The following is a 17,754-nucleotide window of genomic DNA, read 5'->3' on the forward strand; positions in this document are numbered from 1 at the left end:
AATTCTGCTTCTAGTTATATATGCAAGAGAAATGGAAACGTATGTCTACATAAAAATCTTGCACGCGAATGCCCATAGCAGTATTATTCATAATAGCCAAAATGTAGATACAACTCAAATGTCTATCAACTAATCAATGGGTAGATAAAATGTGCTCTATTTGTACAACAAAATATGATTTGGCAATAAAAAGGAATGAAGAACTACCATGTGCTATAACGTGGATGAACCTTGCAAACCGCATGCTTAGTGAAATAAGTGAGTCACAAGAGACTGTATATCATAGGATTATATTTATATAAAATATCCAGGACAGGCAAATCTTTATAGGCATGAAGCAGATTAGAGGCTGCCTAGGGCTGGAGGTTTCAAGGGAAATGGACACTAACTGCTAATGGGTTTGGAATATTTGGGGAGAGGTGATGAAAATACTCTGAAATTGATTTTGGTGAGGGTCATACAAGCCTTTGAATATATGAAAAGCTGTTGAAGTATATACCCTAGGTGAATTTTACAGTGTGAATTATATTTCAGTAAAGCTTATAAAAAGGAACGCAGCGGCATATAAAGACCATAAATAAAGTAAGGCTTTTAAAGTGATATAAACGTTCATTCCTTCATGGCAGCCACATGTCAAATACCACGGGTTGGGAAATGATCATGTCACTCATTTTAGGTGGGAGAAGAGGATTTTGTGCAATTGTTTTCTCTACGGCAAGCTGTAGTCTGTCAGAAGACGCAGCTTTCTTTAAAGGATGAAACACCATTCCCTTCCTCCTGCCTCAACAGTTTTGTTATATAATGTGCTTTTAGCTTCCTTCACACGCTAGCAACATGCCACACTGTGCTGTGACCCCCACACGTTTGCTTGATAAATAATTACCATTGTGTGAGGTTCTCCCACACATCCCATTCAGGCACTGCTTTAAGAAAATGCTTCCCATCTTGCTCTCATTAATCTGACATTTCAGATATTCTGTTTGGTTTGATTTTTCCTGGTTCCCAGTGTATCACTCTCTCAGGATGGCAGGATACTTCTTACTTTTAGAAGTCACTCATTTATATATGTTCATGATGACAGTTGGGTGGAGGCAGCCACCTAAGTATCTGGAGCAACATGTGTTTCAGAGTGCCGCTACACCAAAGGTTTATTTAGCAGCTATGTGCATGGTACTGTATTGTTTGTCACTTGAAAAGAGTGAGTTAAGAATGTGTTGCTTCCAGAAGCCCATGCAGCAGAGCTGAATAATCATATGTCTGTAGCACATTAACTGTAGTGATATTTGTAAGAATTTCATAGAGCATGTCACTCAGGCATCTAAGCAATCATAGACTGGTTGGTACTGAGGATGCAAGAATAAGTGAGAAACTAAAAGGCCTGACCTGAAGGGAACTCACAGACCGAGGAGCATTTACAACTAACAGTTCAGAGGGCTGAGGTGCTCTGGGAGCTGTGAAGCAGTAGGAGTGGGGCTGGCCGGGAAAGCTTACTAGAAAAATTGATGGTTGAATTGGATCTTGAAGGTTTGGTAACAGTTGGGAAACTGAGAGGAAGGGTTGCCCAAGGCGAAAAGAATCCTAGGAAGTCTTGAAAAAACATACTGAGATAATCCTTTAAGTCTGTTTCTCTACTGTGAGAAATTGCATCCTGAGACATTGTGATGGTCACAACTGTGATTGTCACTGCTAACACCTACTGGATAGAGGCCAGCCCTGATGCTAAATATCCAGCATATTCTGTAACAGAGTATTATCTGGTTCAGTATATCCTTGTAGTGCGGCTCTTGAGAAGCTTTGCTTTAAAGCCTCTGAAAAGGCAACAACTCTGACACATTTGTGGGATTGAATTCAAGTTTTCTTTTTTTACATGAATATATTTTTGAGATGTATATTTTGTTAAAATTTTTAAATGTTTATTTCGCGAGGGAGGGAGGAAGGGAGAAAAGGGGAGAGAGAGGGAGGGAGGACGGGGTCGGGGGGCAGGCAGCAGGCAGGCATAGAGAGAATCCCAAGCAGGCTCCATGCTGTCAGCACAAAGCCTGAGGTGAGTCTCGATCCCACAAACTGTGAGATCACGACCTGAGCCAAAATGAAGAGTCGGATGCTTAGCAGGTTGAGCCACCCAGGCACTCATATGAGGTTTACATTTCAGTTAAAAAAGTATAACAGCTTAATTGGTTGTAGAGCAGGGGATGAATAAAACCAGAATGTGAAGGTATCTGTGTGGCTTTATCCTGTCAAGGCTGGTGCATTGTTCAGGAATGCTTAGATTTCAGTGTAGAGAGAATAGGAAAGGAAGTCATTTTGAAAGAATTTAGGTGGAATTGGTAGAAAATGGATTGCATAGAATTAGAAACAACAAGTTTTGTAGATAAGCCTGTGTGTTTTTCACAGATGTAAGATTTTGCTCTAGGATGATAGTTGATAGTGGCATACTGAAAGGCATTTGTTGTTTGAGAGAGTGAGCTAGGGAGCGAACACCTGCTGGGGAGAGGGACAGAAGGAGAAGGAGGGAGGGAGTCCCAAGCAGGCTCCACACTCAGTGTGGAGTCTGACATGGAGCTTGATTTCATGGACTGGGAGATCATGACCTGAGCCGAGATTCAGAGTCTGATGCTTAATCTACTGAGCCACTCAGGCACCCCTGAAAGACATTTTATATTGGTTCTAATATTTAATTTTTTAAAGTTTATTTATTTATTTTGAGGGAGAGAGAGAGGGAGGGATGTGGAGAGAGAGAGAGGGAGGGAGGAAGGGGAGGGAGGGAAAATGAGCGAGGTAGGGGCAGAGAGAGAGGGAGAGAGAATTCCAAGCTATGTTAGTACAGAGCCCGATGTGGGTCTGAAACTCACGAGCTGTGAGATCATGACCTGGGTTCCAATATTTAAAGGGAAGTCTAAATTGACATTAGTATGAATTTATTCTTAAAATGCATGCTGAAGGACGTTGGAATGTGGATCATAGAAAAGTTCTTAGCTTTTGTGAATACACTTGTAAATGAACAGTCGTAAACAGGGTTTTTTGTGGACACATATTTTCATTTCTCTTGGTTAAATACCTTGGAGTAGGATTGATGGTTTGTGTGTATGTATATACTTCTGTATATTTAGCTTTTTAGGAAATAAATAGTTTTTCAGAGTAGTTTAATCCTCCTGCCAGTGAGATATGAGAGTTCCAGTTGCTCTACCCCCTTAGCAACCTTTGATTAGTCTTTTTCATTTTAGCTAATTATGGCTAATGATGTTTAATACTTTTTCATGTGCTTTTTGCCCATTTATATTTCTTCTGTTGTCAACTGCCTATTCAAATCTTTTCCACAATTAAAAAATTATGTTGTTGGTTTTTTTGTTATTGGATTATAGGAATTATTTTAAGTATTTTAGATACAAATCTTTCATCAGATATATTAGTTGTAAATATTTTCTCTAACTTGTGGGTTGCTTATTCATTTTCTTAACAGTGTTTTTTGATGAGAAGAATATCTTACTTTTGATAAAGATGAATTTATCATTTATGTTAATGACAGAAAGAGTGTGTTATATTTTTGCCCCCCCCCCCCCACCCAGTGTCTTTGTCTTATTTTGATTTCAGGGTTATGGTGGCTTATTTTATTTTATTATTTTATTTTATTTTTTAATTTAATTTAATTTAATTTTTTATTTTATGAGAGAGTGAGACAGAGAGACAGAGAGAGATGGTGTGGAGGGACAGAGGGGAAGGGGGGGGGTGGAGAGAGAGAGAGAAAGAGAGAGAGAGAGTCCTAAGCAGCCTTCATGCTCAGCTGGAGCCTGATCAGGCAGGGCTTGATCCCAGCACCCTGGGATCATCACCCAAGCCAAAATCAAGAGTTGGATATCCAACCAACTGAGCCACCCAGGTGCTCTGGGAAGTTTTGTTTCATTGTTTTGTGGTATCTTGCCTAGAGCTTTACCAATTTTGTTAATTTTTTCCAGAAAACCTGTGTTGTCCATTTTATGTTTTATTGGTTTCTGCTTTTATTTTTATTACTTTATTTCATTTACTTTGTATTTAATTTGTTTTTCTTTTAATTGCTCCTTAAGATGGAAGTATTGATTTTCCATTTTATTTTTGATTGTAGTTATTTAAACTATACTTTCCCTTATAAGGACTGCTTTAGTTTGCGTCCTATAATTTTTTTTTTCATTTTTAAAAAAATGTCTATTTTTGAGAGAGAGAGAGAGCGAGAGTGACAGAGCGAGTGCGTGAGTTGGGGGTGGGGGGAGGCAGAGAGAGAGCGTGATAGAGGATCCGGAGCAGGCTCCATGTTGACAGCACAGTCCAGTGTGAGGCTTGAACTCATCATGACCTCAGCTGGAGTCTGATGCTTAACTGACTGAGCCACCCAAGTACCCCTGTATTGTACAAATTTTTATGTGCAGTGTTTTCATTGTAATTCCATTCCAAATATTTTAATTTTTGTGTGTGTGTGATTTAGACAAATTTTAACCTAAGTGTTCATTAGAAATATGTTTTAAAAGTACCAAATGGTTGGTGGTTTTTCTATGTGTATTATTATTGTTTTTCTGTTGTTTTCTATTATTTTCTGTTTTTCTTTACTCTTTTGGTCAGAGAACATACTCTATTTTACTGGGAAGTTTACTAGACTTGTTTCAGTGTTCTAAATGTGGTCTAGTTAGTAAATGTTCCCTGTGGCACTTGAGACAGTGAATTTTCTGCTGTTGGGTGTAGTGTTCTCTAAATGTCAGAGAAGTTAGTAACAGTGTTGCTCAAATTGTCTAAATTGTTTTGATTTTTTAATATTCTGGAAGTTACTAAACTAAAGATGTTAAAATCTCCATGGTTAAACTTGCCTATTTCCCTTTTATTTTGCTCTTTTCATTCTATGTATTAAATATATGAGACTTGTGTGTGTGTGTGCAAATTTATGATTGTTATGTCTTTCTGATGAAATAACCCTTTTACGTTATGAAATGTCTGTTTCTACTAATAATCTTTATTTTGAAACCTATCTTGTTTGATATTTATGTAGCCACCCTAGCTTTCTTATGCCCAGTGTTTACATAGCGTTTTTAATATTTTTCTTAATTTAATAAATTATTAATTAAATTAAGAAAAGTATTATTGAATTTATTAGGAAAAATAATTAAGTTAAATTAATAATTTTCTTAATACTTTTACCTGTATTTTTCTTTGTTTAAACTTTGTTTTTAACAAATAGGATGTTACTGGGGTGCCTGGGTGGCTTAGTCGGTTAAGCGTCCGACTTTCACTTAGGTCATGATCTCACGGTTTGTGGGTTCGAGCCCCGCGTCGGGCTCTGTGCTGACTGCCAGCTCAGAGCCTGGAGCCTGTTTCAGAGTCTGTGACTCCCTCTCTCTCTGACCCTCCCCTGCTCACGCTGTCTCTCTCTCTCCTAGAAATAAATAAAACATTAAAAAACAAAAAGCAAACAAAAAAACCAAATAGGATGTTATTGAGTCCTGATTTAAAAATATCCAGTCCCGTAGTTTTTGCCTTTTAATCAGGATTTTAGTTAATTTATGTATAATGTAATTATTGATTGGTATGAGTTTATGTCTACCATCTTGCTTTTGTTTTGTTTGTCTAATTTGTTCTTTGTTCTTCTGTTCTTACTTTGCTTTCATGAATTGTCTTTCTTATCAGTATTACATTTTCTGTTTTTAGTTACGCCTCATGGTATGTGCATTTTAAGATGGTTGTCTTAGGGAGCTTAACATGCATTTTTAAATGCTCAAAGTGTCTCCCTTTTTTAAACAATATAGAAACCTATACAATAGGTTCTATAGTAGACTTTTAATTACCACCCTTTTGCCTTATGTGCCCTTATTATATGTTTAAATCTGTGTACACCGTGAACCCAATATACACAACTACTTTTACTTTTTGAAATCAGTAACTGGCAATTATAAAGATATTTGATATTTTATTTACATATGTATATATAATTGTCTTGTCCTTTTTATTACCAATATATTTGTATTTTATTTTCTTCATTTTCAAGAATTTTATCTGCAGAACGGAGTGTCTGTCTTGTGCCATTTGCCTTGAATTCCTTAGGCTCATTTAATCTGAACATTTTTTGTAATACAAGTCTGCTGGAGAATTCTTTCATGTTTCCTTTGTCTGAAATGTCTTTATGTTGCCTCCATTTTTGAGAGATACAGATTTCTAGATAAATGGGTTTTATTCTCCCTAGCACTTCAAAGAAGTCCTACCATTTTCTTCAGTCCTCCCATGTTTTAAATCATGAGAAATCATCCGTCTTTATTATTATTCTCCAGTATGTAATCTTTCTCCTGTATTGCCTCTAAGATTTTTTTTTTTTTTTTTAATAATGTGCATAGGTGTGACATTCTTTGTTTTATCTTGCTTTGGATTCACTGAAGTTCTTGGATTCACTGAAGTTCTTGGGTATGTGGGTTGATATTTCATAGCAGATTTAGAAAATCTTAGGTCCTTATTTCTTCAAATACTTATTCTGCCCCATTTTCTCTTTCTTCACTTTCTGCGGTTACAGTTATGTTACCTCTGACCATTTGGTATTTGTTTTGGTTGTACCTGCAGGATTTTGATTTATGAAAGTGACTGAGAGATGACATGGAGAGACTAATGGCACTGGAAGTCTCTTTTACTAATTATAGTTTCCAAGAGAAGAGGGCATGCCATGCCACATCGGGCACATGGGGGGTGCCAGGTTTTGGTTAGGAGTCAGGAAGGAGTGAGGGAAAATCCTAGACCTGTGTTAATTGGGGGTTCTGCAGAAGAGGCCAGGCAGAGAAGGGGAAGCAATTTAGGATTGCTTACTTTGAATAATATTGGTAGGCTCTTTCCTATGGAGTGGTTGTCCTGGGGTGACTTAGGGCAAAGGAAATAGTGCCTTTGTGAGTGAAAAGTTAGGTAAAGGAGATGGTTGCAGTTACAGACTCAGGACTGGTTGGTTTGCATATGAAAGGTGTCCTCCTGAATTCTTCTTTTTTTTTTTTTTAATTTTTAAAATGTTTTTATTCATTTCTTAGAGAGAGAGAGACAGCTTGAGCAGGGGAGGGACAGAGAGAGAGGGAGACACAGAATCTGAAACAGGCTCCAGGCTCTGAGCTAGCTGTCAGCACAGAGCCCGACGCAGGGCTCCAACCCAAGAATCATGAGATGATGACCTGCGCGGAAGTGGGACGCTTAACTGACTGAGTCACCCAGGCGCCCCTCCTCCTGAATTCTTTATCACTGTTCTTTTTCCATTTCTTACATATACAGTTGTCTCTTTTTAATGGTTTTCATTTCTTTTCTGAAATTCCCTTCAGCTTATACATGTTGGCCGTCTTTTCTACTGGATCCTTTAACATGCATATAGTTCACTGGGGTGTTTTTTGTTATTGTTGTTTTTCAGTTTTTGGTTCTCTGATCTGTATTTAAGCACTTTGATTTTATAGGTTTGCATCTTTTTGTTGTTGGTGTAGAATTCTCTTACAATTTTCTTCGTTCTAAAGTAGCAGTTCTCTCTAATGATTAATGGTTTGAATTCACTTTTATTAGAGGAAATAATCCTATTTCTGACTATATCATTGCTTAACTACTCTGTTTTGAAACCTTTCTTAAAATTTTTTTAATTGGTGGAGAGAAAAAAAAAGTTATTATAGTCTTTACTCTCAGTAAAATCAGGTAACTTGCTTTGGTCATTTCTGGAAAAATGTGAGATTCATAGATTTGTATTTAAAAATTTGTTCCCCCAGCAATCCTCTGTGAAACTGGTTATGACAGCTACCTCTCTCTGACTTTAGAGTGTTTTGTTTGGCTTTGGCAGTTTCCCCTTCACATAGTAAAATTTAGTGCAGGATTTTCAACATGCTGGTTTGGTTTTTTTCATTTTCCTTTTCAACATTCCTTTTAGTATATTAGAATATTCCTGATTTGTTACCATGGTAAGTTTTGATAGTTGCTTCTTAGTTTTTTTTTTTAAATTTCCCTATTTATGATATCTCATTAATTGACATCTCATAAATGGCTTCTGAATATTTATTTCTATTTTTATATTTTATAAGAAATATTTTCTATTTTCTTAATTTATTGATTCATTGATCTATGATGTAGAATATAAAGAAAACACATGTCTTCCACATGCTTTGATAAAACTATAAAAGATGGACTTGAAAGAGAATTAATAGATATGGGGTCAAACATCCAATACAGATAATAGCTCTTTAGATTGCTTCTCACGTATGGGCCTCAGTTGTGCTTAATAGTGCATAATAGTGCGTATTTTTTTAATGAGTGAATGAAGAAAATATGAATTGCTGATTTAAGAACAGGAACTTATTTGGGTGCGTGGGTGTCTCTGTCAGTTAAGCAGCTGACTTCGGCTCATGTCATGACCTTATGGCTTGTGATTTCGAGCCCCATGTTGGGCTCTGTGCTAGACAGCTCAGAACCTGGTGCCTGCTTTGGATTCTTTGTCGTTTCCTCTCTCTGCCCCTCCCCTGCTCATGCTCTGTCTCTCTCTGTCTAAAAAACAAACAAACATTAAAAAAATTGCATTTAAGAATAAGAACTTGTTTAACTTAAGTGTATTTATTTTTTATGTTTTTTTTTTTTTTTTAAGTTTATTTTTTTGAAAGAGAAAGCAGAAGCAGGGTAGGGGCAGAGAGAGAGGGAGACACAGAATCCGAGGCAGGCTCCAGGCTCTGAGCTGTCAGCACTGAGTCCGACGTGGGACTCGAACCCACAAACCGTGAGATCCTGACCGGAGTTGAAGTCAGACGCTTGACCGACTCAGCCACCCAGGTGCCCCTTATGTGTTTTTTTAGAGTTCATTTCTCTGCCTTGTGCTCTACAGACACCATTATGATTTTAACAAGAGATAGACAGACTGTCCTGGTAAGTTGCTCTGTTTTCCCTCTTCTGTTTTTTCTTCATGGAGCTCATACTGTTGACTTTGTATTTGCTAAGAATTCATTTTGCTTACTCTGCATGATGGTAAATTACTCAGAGCTTAGCACAGTGTGTAGCACACAGTATATACTCAGATGTTATTTTGGTTGAAATGAATATCAGTTGAGGAAGAGAATGTTGTGTCCTCAGTGAACCAGTGTAATGCAGTGCAGCAATATTGGCCCTAACTACCAAAAGTTAGAACTGTGTCAATTCTAGTTCCAGCTCCAATGGAATCACTAATGTTGTTACCTAATGGAGTCACTGATGTTCTTGAAGATATTATTGTTCTTTGTGTATAATTGTGAATAATCTAGCGTACTGTAAAATTTTCTATTCCTGGCTATCCATATATTCACCATGTCTTTCTATGTATCCATTAAATTTTATTTTGACATTTATTTGACAAAAACATGTCTTTGTCTCAAAAACTAAAGAATTTTTATGGTTTAACAGTGAGATGCTATTAATATTGTAGTTAAAAATGTGTCCAGTACTTCCTAAAGCCTCCTATTTACCAAAAGATTTCCTAGCAATTGATTACTAAAAAAAGAAACTAAAAACATTTAAAACATTTTTTAAGTTTATTTATTTATTTTGGGAGAGAGAGAGCGGGCATGCACTGGAGAGGGGTAGAGAAAGAGAATCCCAAGCAGGCTCTGTGCTGTCAGTACAGAGCCCAACTCGGGGCTCCATCCCACAAACTGTGAGATCATGACCTGAGCCTAGATCAAGAGTCAGCTGCTTAACTGACTGAGCCACTGAGGCTCCCCTAAGACATGTTGTAGTGCATGGTTTTTCACTTTTCCTACACTAATTCTTTAGAGGTGGGGGCTGAGCAAATAGGAGGTGAGTATGAGCATGTCTGTGATAGGATGGGAACCCAGCTTCATATAATATTAGTGACTGATCCCTGTACGTTGTAAATGTGAAGTGTTCTGAAAATGTATCTGGTGATGAATTCTCAAAAGGGAAATTGTTTTGAGTTACCATGTTATTTTATGACAAAATGTAGACAGAAATAGAATTCTTTCCTTATAGGTGATATATTTCTATTTAATCTCTTATCTTTCAATAAGTTTGCTTTTTCTCTGCTGTATTCCATAAAGGGCTAGGTGGCTCAAGTCTGAGTCATTGCTTTTGGAGACAAGGCATATACTTTTATGCCACGTTGGATTTTTATCCAGCTATACTGTGGCTATTTTACCTGAAGCTTGACAGTTTTTTTTTTTTCTACTGTGCTATCTATAATGCTAGTTCATAACTCTGTAGACTCTTCATCATTCAACACTTTTTTCTTCTGTTTCAAGTTACCAGAACCAGTCATTCTTTCTCTTATCCATCTGTTTGCCACTGTATGTGACTGTCCAACCATGTCCATGTAGTAAATATTCTTTCTCCTCACATATCAGTGGAGAACTTTAGGGGAAAATAAAGAGGAATTAGAAAGTGCAGGAATTACATCTGCCTCGGTGTCTAATTTTGTGAGCCTAAGTGTATTAAGTCCTGATTTGCTACAATTGTTTTTGGCTTTCGTGGATTCCCTTTACTAGTGATTGATGAAGCATTGTAACTGACTTGTCCTTGACTCTTGATTCTTGGAGTGGCAGCTTTCTTACTCAGTATTTTTTTGCCCATAGCATGTAGAAGCAACCTCTTGCCTGTTTCTAAGTTCCTGCATTTTTAAAAATTCATTTTTGCCCTTCAATTCATCTTCTTAGTTTGTTAACAAGTCTCTGCAGCCAGCTCTTGGCTGTCTTCAGTCCATTTCCACCCAGCATCCAGTCTTCACCTACACCACTGATCATGTCATTCCCCTACTAGAAACCTTCTGTGACATTTAGGATAAGTCAGACCCTTTGCAGAGTCAAGGAGCCCTTTGTGACTGGATCTTTTGCTGCTTCTGCAGGGAGGACGGCTGATGAGGCTGATGTAGCTCCTTCAAAATGTGTTCTTTCTCTCTTGTGCCTTTTCGGCTTAGGGAATACCTCTGGCCCTGGTGCTCTGACAAGGCTCATGTATGTATCCTTAAGCCCTTAGGTTAAATGTTCCTTTCCCAAGGAAGCCTGACTTCCAGGTCAGACCTTTCTCTTTCTTACTCCCCATGGTAAGAATGCGATGTTTCCTCCCGAGGCTGACAGCCAGATTAGCCCACAGACCAGTCTTTTTTTTTTTTTACAAATAGTTTATTGTCAAATTAGTTTCTACATAACACTCAGTGCTCATCCCCAAAGTGCCCTCCTCCATGCCCATCCCCCCTCCCCCCCACATCCATCAGTCCTCAGTTTTTGTCAGCATTCAAGAGTCTCTCATGGTTTGCCTCTCTCCCTTTCCCCCACCATTTCCGCCCTTCTTCTCCCCCTTGGTCCTCCGTCAAGTTCCTCCTAATCCTCCTATACGTGCACACATATGATATTTGTCCTTCTCTGCCTGACTTATTTCGCTCAGCATAACACCCTCAAGGTCCATCCATGTTGCTACACATGGCCAGATTTCATTGTTTCTCATTGCCATGTAGTATTCCATGGTATAGATAAACCACATCTTCTTGATCCAATCATCTGTTGATGGACACTTAGGCTCTTTCCATGTTTTAGCTATTGTGGAGAGTGCTGCTATGAACATTGGGGTACATGTGCTCCTATGCCTCAGCATTTCTGTATCCCTTGGGTAAATTCCTAGCAGTGCTATTGCTGGGTCCTAGGGGAGTTCTACTGTTAGTTTCCTGAGGAACCTCCACACTGTTTTCCAGAGGGGCTGTACCAGTTTACATTCCCACCAACAGTGTAGGAGGGTGCCCGTTTCTCCACATCCTCGCCAGCATCTCGAGTTCTCTGATTTGCTCATTTTAGCCACTCTGACTGGCGTGAGGTGGTATCTCAGTAGCCCACAGACCAGTCTTGACAGCAATTTAATATATTTGAAGTTGAATGCCTTTGTATTTGGGCATGCATCTTCTGATGTCTTTATTGTTACCTCTCTTTCTCCTGGGTAGCAGGCTCTTTGCAGGGCTCTGTAAAATTCTAATTAATAGATTATTTGTAATTTTTTGTACCTTCTGCTTTCTCTGACACACAATAAGCCCCTTGTGGGTGGTATGCCCAGCCCGGTGCCTTGCATATGGTAAGGTATTCAGTAAATAATTCCTGTCCCTCTGGCACAAGATCTAAAACATCATAGGAAGTCACTCAAGGTTTATTGAACTGAATGTTTGTAAACTCCATGTTTGTTTTCCTGTGATAGAAGTTGCCATGTTTGGCCTTGGGTCCCATTTTCTCTGCTAGTTTTGCCATTCTGGAACTAGAAAAGCTGTCAACTTTGTTATTATGTATTCGCTACCACATCTTATTTTATATCTTATACTTTTGTTCACTTAAGTACATACTAAATGTTTGAATAAATATAATTTTCAGAGAGGTAATGAGATATTTTTTCTTCTGACAAGAATGGAGCATTCTTGCAGACGTGAGACCCCCATATGTAAATATTGTTTTATCACTTAAAGAATGTAAAGAAAAACATTTGTGCCATCTGAAGTTTTCCCTCACAATTTTAATTAACTCCCTTGAGCCCAGTGTGGGTTACTAAGAATAAGGGCCAACATCTTCACGTCCCAGTCAAGGAACTTCTTAAAACAGACTGGTTGTCTGGGCATCTTGCCTTGGTTCTTGCTCCAAAAAGATGCTGTGTGGAGCAGAATGGGAGGAGGTGGGACCTCGGGTCTGTACTGTGCAGTGCCAAGGTGATGGAAAAGTGAGGCCAATGTGAGAAAGTGTGCGGTAGACGGTAAAGAGCCATTTTGCTATTTAGGGGTGGGAGCGGGGGATTATTGGTGATTTTTTTTCCCTATGAATTTCAGTCTGGAGAACATGGTTGTCATCAAGAGCCTATCAATTGTAGCTATAGTTACTTTGTAGTGAACCGTAAGCAAAGAACTTCTCTTGTGCTCATAACCGTCATGTGGGAAGGAAGCATAATAATGCCTGTGGGAGTGACTGTTGGGAGCCCTGTGTATTCACATTTGGCTCTGTGCTTTTGAAAGACTCTTGACTTTACAGTACCTTATAAAAATTGTAATGATTATTGAAGTATAGTTGATTATTACTGCTTACTTTACTTGAAAAAAAGAATCTCTTAGTTAAAAATGAGGGTAAACACTGTCACAGGAGTGATAACTTTAAAAAGTGTATTCAGGAGGCACCTGGGTGGTTCAGACAGTTAAATATCCAGCTTTTGATTTCAGCTCAGATCATGATCTCATGGTTCATGAGTTTGAGCCCCTGGTCAGGCTCTGTGCTGATAGTCCTGAGCCTGCTTGGGATTCTTTCTCCCTCACTCTCTGCCCCTCCCCTGCTCCTGTTCACATGCGCGCGCTCTCTCTCTCTCTCTCTCTCTCTCTCTCTATCTATCTATCTCTCTCTCTCTCTCTCACAAATAAACTTTAAAAAAGTATATTTAGTATCAAACGGGAATTAAATAAGTATTACAAGTATTAATTACATTTTTTGTTTCAACCATCAACTTTCATTTCCTGTTTTCTGTGTTTTGCCTTTAAATTCTTTGCCAGAAAAGTTCATTTCTAATAATACTAATTTCTAATATCTGGATCAAATATTCAACATTTGTTTCACTTGAGAAACCTTAACGTTTCACAGGTTAAGAGGTATTATTAATGACTTTTCTACCTAGTATTCCTTCCCAGTATAAAGAGTTTTCTGGTTGAATCCCTGAGTGTCTGAATAAACTGAAATGAGAAAGATTATTTGTCTCAGAGAACCAACACAGGGCTCAAGACAATAAGAAGGAAATACCAAACCGCTAGCAGTCTGCTGTTTTGGAAGTAGGATTGGGATATTGTGCAAAATGATTACCTGGTTTTACTCTGTCCACGCCTGGGTAACAATAAGCATGTATCTATTTTATAAAATAATTCACCATCATCACTAGTGCCACACACCCCTTCGGATGGTTACTTTTGAAAAAAAGATAATCTAACAAGCGTTGGTGAGAGTAGAGAAGTTGGAAGCTTTGTGTACTCTTGGTGGGAATGGACAACAGTGCAGCCACTGTGGAAAAGATGTGGCAGTTCCTACAAAAATTAAAAAAAGAATTACCATTGGCCCCTTGTGAGGCAACACCATTTCTCCCTACTCACGGAAGACTTCTGTACTCCAGAGGTGTGGACTTTTTCCACACCCAGCAGTTCTCCAGTTCCCTGCAGACCCCGAATGAACTGAATTTTGACACTATAGTTAGTGAAGACCCTTCAGGCTCAGGGTTCACTGCCACAAGACTGCCCCCCACTGCCCCACCACCACTTCAGATACCGGTCACAAGTCCAGGTTGTCACCTGTACTTTTGGCTCTAAACTGGAGGCTCCCATGGTCCTCTCCTTGGGTTTGATAATTTGCTAGAACAGCTCATAGAACTCAGGAAGACAGTTTACTTACTGTTGCCAGTTTACTACAATGGATATTTTAATGGAAATAAATGAACGGCCGGATGAAGAGACATATAGAGCAAGGTGTGGGGGAAGAGGCTTGGAGTGTTCATGTCCTCTCTGGATGAGCTACCCTTCTAGTTTCACCTTCATGTTTACACCAACCTGGAAGATCTCTGATACCTGGGGTATTTAATGAAGACTTTATTGCATAGGAAATAATTCACTGAATCATTGGCCATTGGTGATTAAACTCAATCTCCAGCCCCTTCCGCTTCCTGGAATGGGTGGTGGTGGGGCTGAAAGTTACAGTCTCCTAGTCACATCGTGCTCTTGGTAACTAGCCCCTTCCCAGGACTGTCCTGGGGCTCACAGCCCTGTTACCTCGTTAGAATATAAACTGACATTTATTTTGGAGATACCAGGAGTATTAGGAGCTTTGTGCCAGGAAACAGGGTCAGAGACCAAATACCTTATTTCTTATTCTGTCACACCCAGTAATTCCACTTCTGGGTATATACCTAAAAGAACCGAAAGCCAGTTCTTGAGATATTTGTACACCTATGTTAATAACTGTTGTTTAGAATAGAAAAAGGTAGAAGCAACCCAGGTGTCCATTGACAAATGAAATGGATAAGCAACATGTAGTATATACAGAACATGGAATATTATTCACCCTTAAAAAGGAAGGAAATTCTCATCCATGCTACAACATGGATGAAAATGGAGGATATCATGATAAGTGAAATAAGCAAGTTATAAGAAGAAAAATACTATATGATTCCAGTTATAAGAGATACTTGGATCAATCCAATACATAGAGACGGGAAGTAGAGGGAGATTGCCAGGGACTGAGCAGAAGGGGAACGAGGAGTTGTTTAATGGGTACAGAATTTTAGTTTTACAAGATGAAGAGTTCTGGAGATGGATTGCCTGATAATGTGAACGTACTTAGCATGGCTGAACTGTATAGTTAAAAACAGTTAAGATGATAAATCTTATGTATCTTTTATCACAATTAAAAATTAAACCCAACTAAATCACTCCAAGAAAACATTAGAAAGTGGGAAAGGAGGCTTTTCTGTTTGTTTGCATTGTTTTTGTTTCTGTTTTTGTTTTTGTTGTTACCAGCCAAGGGGTGACCTGGTCCGTTACTGGTGTCTTTCAGGCCTGGCGTTTCCTTGACCATGCAGGCATTTTCCGAAGAGGAAAGGAAGCAGTGGTTGGAAGCTCTGGGTGGAAAAGAAGCTGTAAGAATAACCAATGGTTGTTTTATGTCAAATCCTTTAGAGTTGACTTGTATTCATTTTTATGTTATTTTTGTTTTATAGTATTTGAAAAAAGTCTCCTATTGAAACTGGTATTTGAATTCATCTTGGAAACATTCAGTATCTAGTAATTTGGCTTGAGGTAGCAGCAACACACATAAGACAGGTGTATCATTATTTTTTATTTTTTATTTTTTATTTTTCTTGACTTTGCCTCTCAGATTAGCTTTGCTTGAGGAAGTCGTCTGAATTCTCAATTTTTTCTTTCCTGCCTGACAGTTCTTTGGGTGATGAACACAATAAATGCTTGCAATTCATTTTGATCTCAGTGGAGATGGAACAGTAAATATGAGGCGGTGAGGGCAATATTATAAGTGACTGCTGTAGTTATTTTGCTTGATTTAACAATTTATGGTTTAGGCTAATGGTTTATGGTATGCAGTATCAGATAGCCTTAGTGAATGGGCCTCTGTATGATTGGTTTGAGGAATAAATTAAAGGTAGTGGTATAGATCCAGAGGCACACACTCAGCCTGTTTGCTACTTTATTTAAGTACTGCTTTCATTTCAGTGGACTGGTGGCCTTTGGGAACTGAGGATTTGGCAGATTATGTATTGAACTGGGGAGTTAGTGAGGATAATTATAGAAAACACCATAGAACCCATTTAAATAACGTCTCCTGAAAATATTACGACTCTAAATAAACTGCTAGCGCAGGTACGAGATGGGCTTAACTGGAAAGCATTTGTCATTTAAGCAGGGTTTAAAAAGAAAGAGAGTGGCTTTCAAAGTGAAAGAGGGATCATGTCTAGTAAAAGGAGAGGTGTCAGAATTGAATTGTGAAACTGGCAGAAGATAATGTTATCTTAACACTAACAGAGAACACACTGGTGGAAGTACAGAATATGGGGACCAGGGAGCTGGGCTGTGGTATATGTGGCAGTCTTGATTCAGTGTTGGAAAAATGCACACCCAAAGACACATATTAAAAATAGATGCTATAGAGGAGACGGTATCACGCTTGGGGCGGGGGGTGGTAATCAAATTTGTGTATTATTTTTATTATATTTGACCTACATTTAGCCTCCCTACTTTTATTTCTGTCTATTAATTTGTCCTTGAAATTTTTAGCTGGGAATCCGGAGTATTTACAGCATTAATGGTTACTGAGATTCAAAACACATTATACTAATCCTCTCTAGTAAAAGCAATGGAGTGACTAGGACTTCTCTCCCTGGACATTCAAGAAGTGCTTTGGAAAGTGAGTTTGCCCAGGGAAAAGATCACATGACTCAGTCTTTGAGAAGGAAGTCTGTTGTCAAAGGCAGTGTAACCTTGAACACCTAACTTCTCCTTTAGCACAAAGAGCCAGGTAATTAATTTGAGATACACAGATGAAAGCAAGTCTGCAGAAAGAAAATATTTAGCTATGTATTTATGCGAGGACACCTAAGGTAGCATATATATAAATTTTTTTCAGGTGCTCTAAATATGACTTGCAAATAATGGGTCAGTGCTGAAGTTCTTAGAGGCAGCCCGGAATTATCACCTAGCTATTTCAGATGTAGTTATTTAAATTATGAGCTGGAGTCATCTCTTTGTTAAGTAAATACCAGATCTTAGAAATAGTGGTGAGAAAAATGAGCTTCATCTTATTGCAGCAGTTTCTTTGTCAGTCTGTAACTGTAAGGCTGAGCATTTCAAATTTACATAAACTTCCAATAAGTTGCTCACGAATCCTAGCTCCTTCATCTTATTTTTTGCTACTGTGGCATACCTCTCTGCAGAAGACAAAGTAGACTCAGAGATGCTCCTGATTGTTATTTATCTTAGCATTTGAGCACATATTAGTATATAATTAACCAATATCAATGGCTTTTTTTCGCATAGGCATGCCTACTTGAATCCTTTATATTGATGTGTTAAAAATACTGTTTTCCCTTTTTCTCTTGTACTAGCTGTTACATAGTTTTAATAGAGCCATCATCCCAAGACCAGAAGGAAGTAAGTGCTAATTCATAAAAAGGACTGTTTGTTTTCCATTTTCATATGTTAGTTTTCATTACTGATGTCAGAATGTCATTGTGTGCTCTGTACCCACTCTAAATTGGTCCTCCAAA

The 17,754-nt window shown here is 38.3% G+C and overlaps 1 protein-coding gene across 1 annotated transcript in view; it reads left to right on the forward strand.

Annotated features, from left to right (window-relative positions):
- The window catches only part of ARHGAP10 (Rho GTPase activating protein 10), a 321,883-nt gene that overhangs the window by 154,542 nt on the left and 149,587 nt on the right, over nucleotides 1–17,754 (forward strand). The window contains exons 11-12 of the mRNA XM_039253774.1: nucleotides 15,534–15,615; nucleotides 17,593–17,638. Coding sequence (XP_039109705.1) covers nucleotides 15,534–15,615; nucleotides 17,593–17,638 — 128 coding nt within the window. The remainder of the gene's footprint in view (nucleotides 1–15,533; nucleotides 15,616–17,592; nucleotides 17,639–17,754) is intronic.

The sequence above is a fragment of the Hyaena hyaena genome, unplaced genomic scaffold (assembly GCF_003009895.1).
Source record: "Hyaena hyaena isolate Hyena2069 unplaced genomic scaffold, ASM300989v1 scaffold_464, whole genome shotgun sequence".
NCBI classification, from domain to species: Eukaryota; Metazoa; Chordata; class Mammalia; order Carnivora; family Hyaenidae; genus Hyaena; species Hyaena hyaena.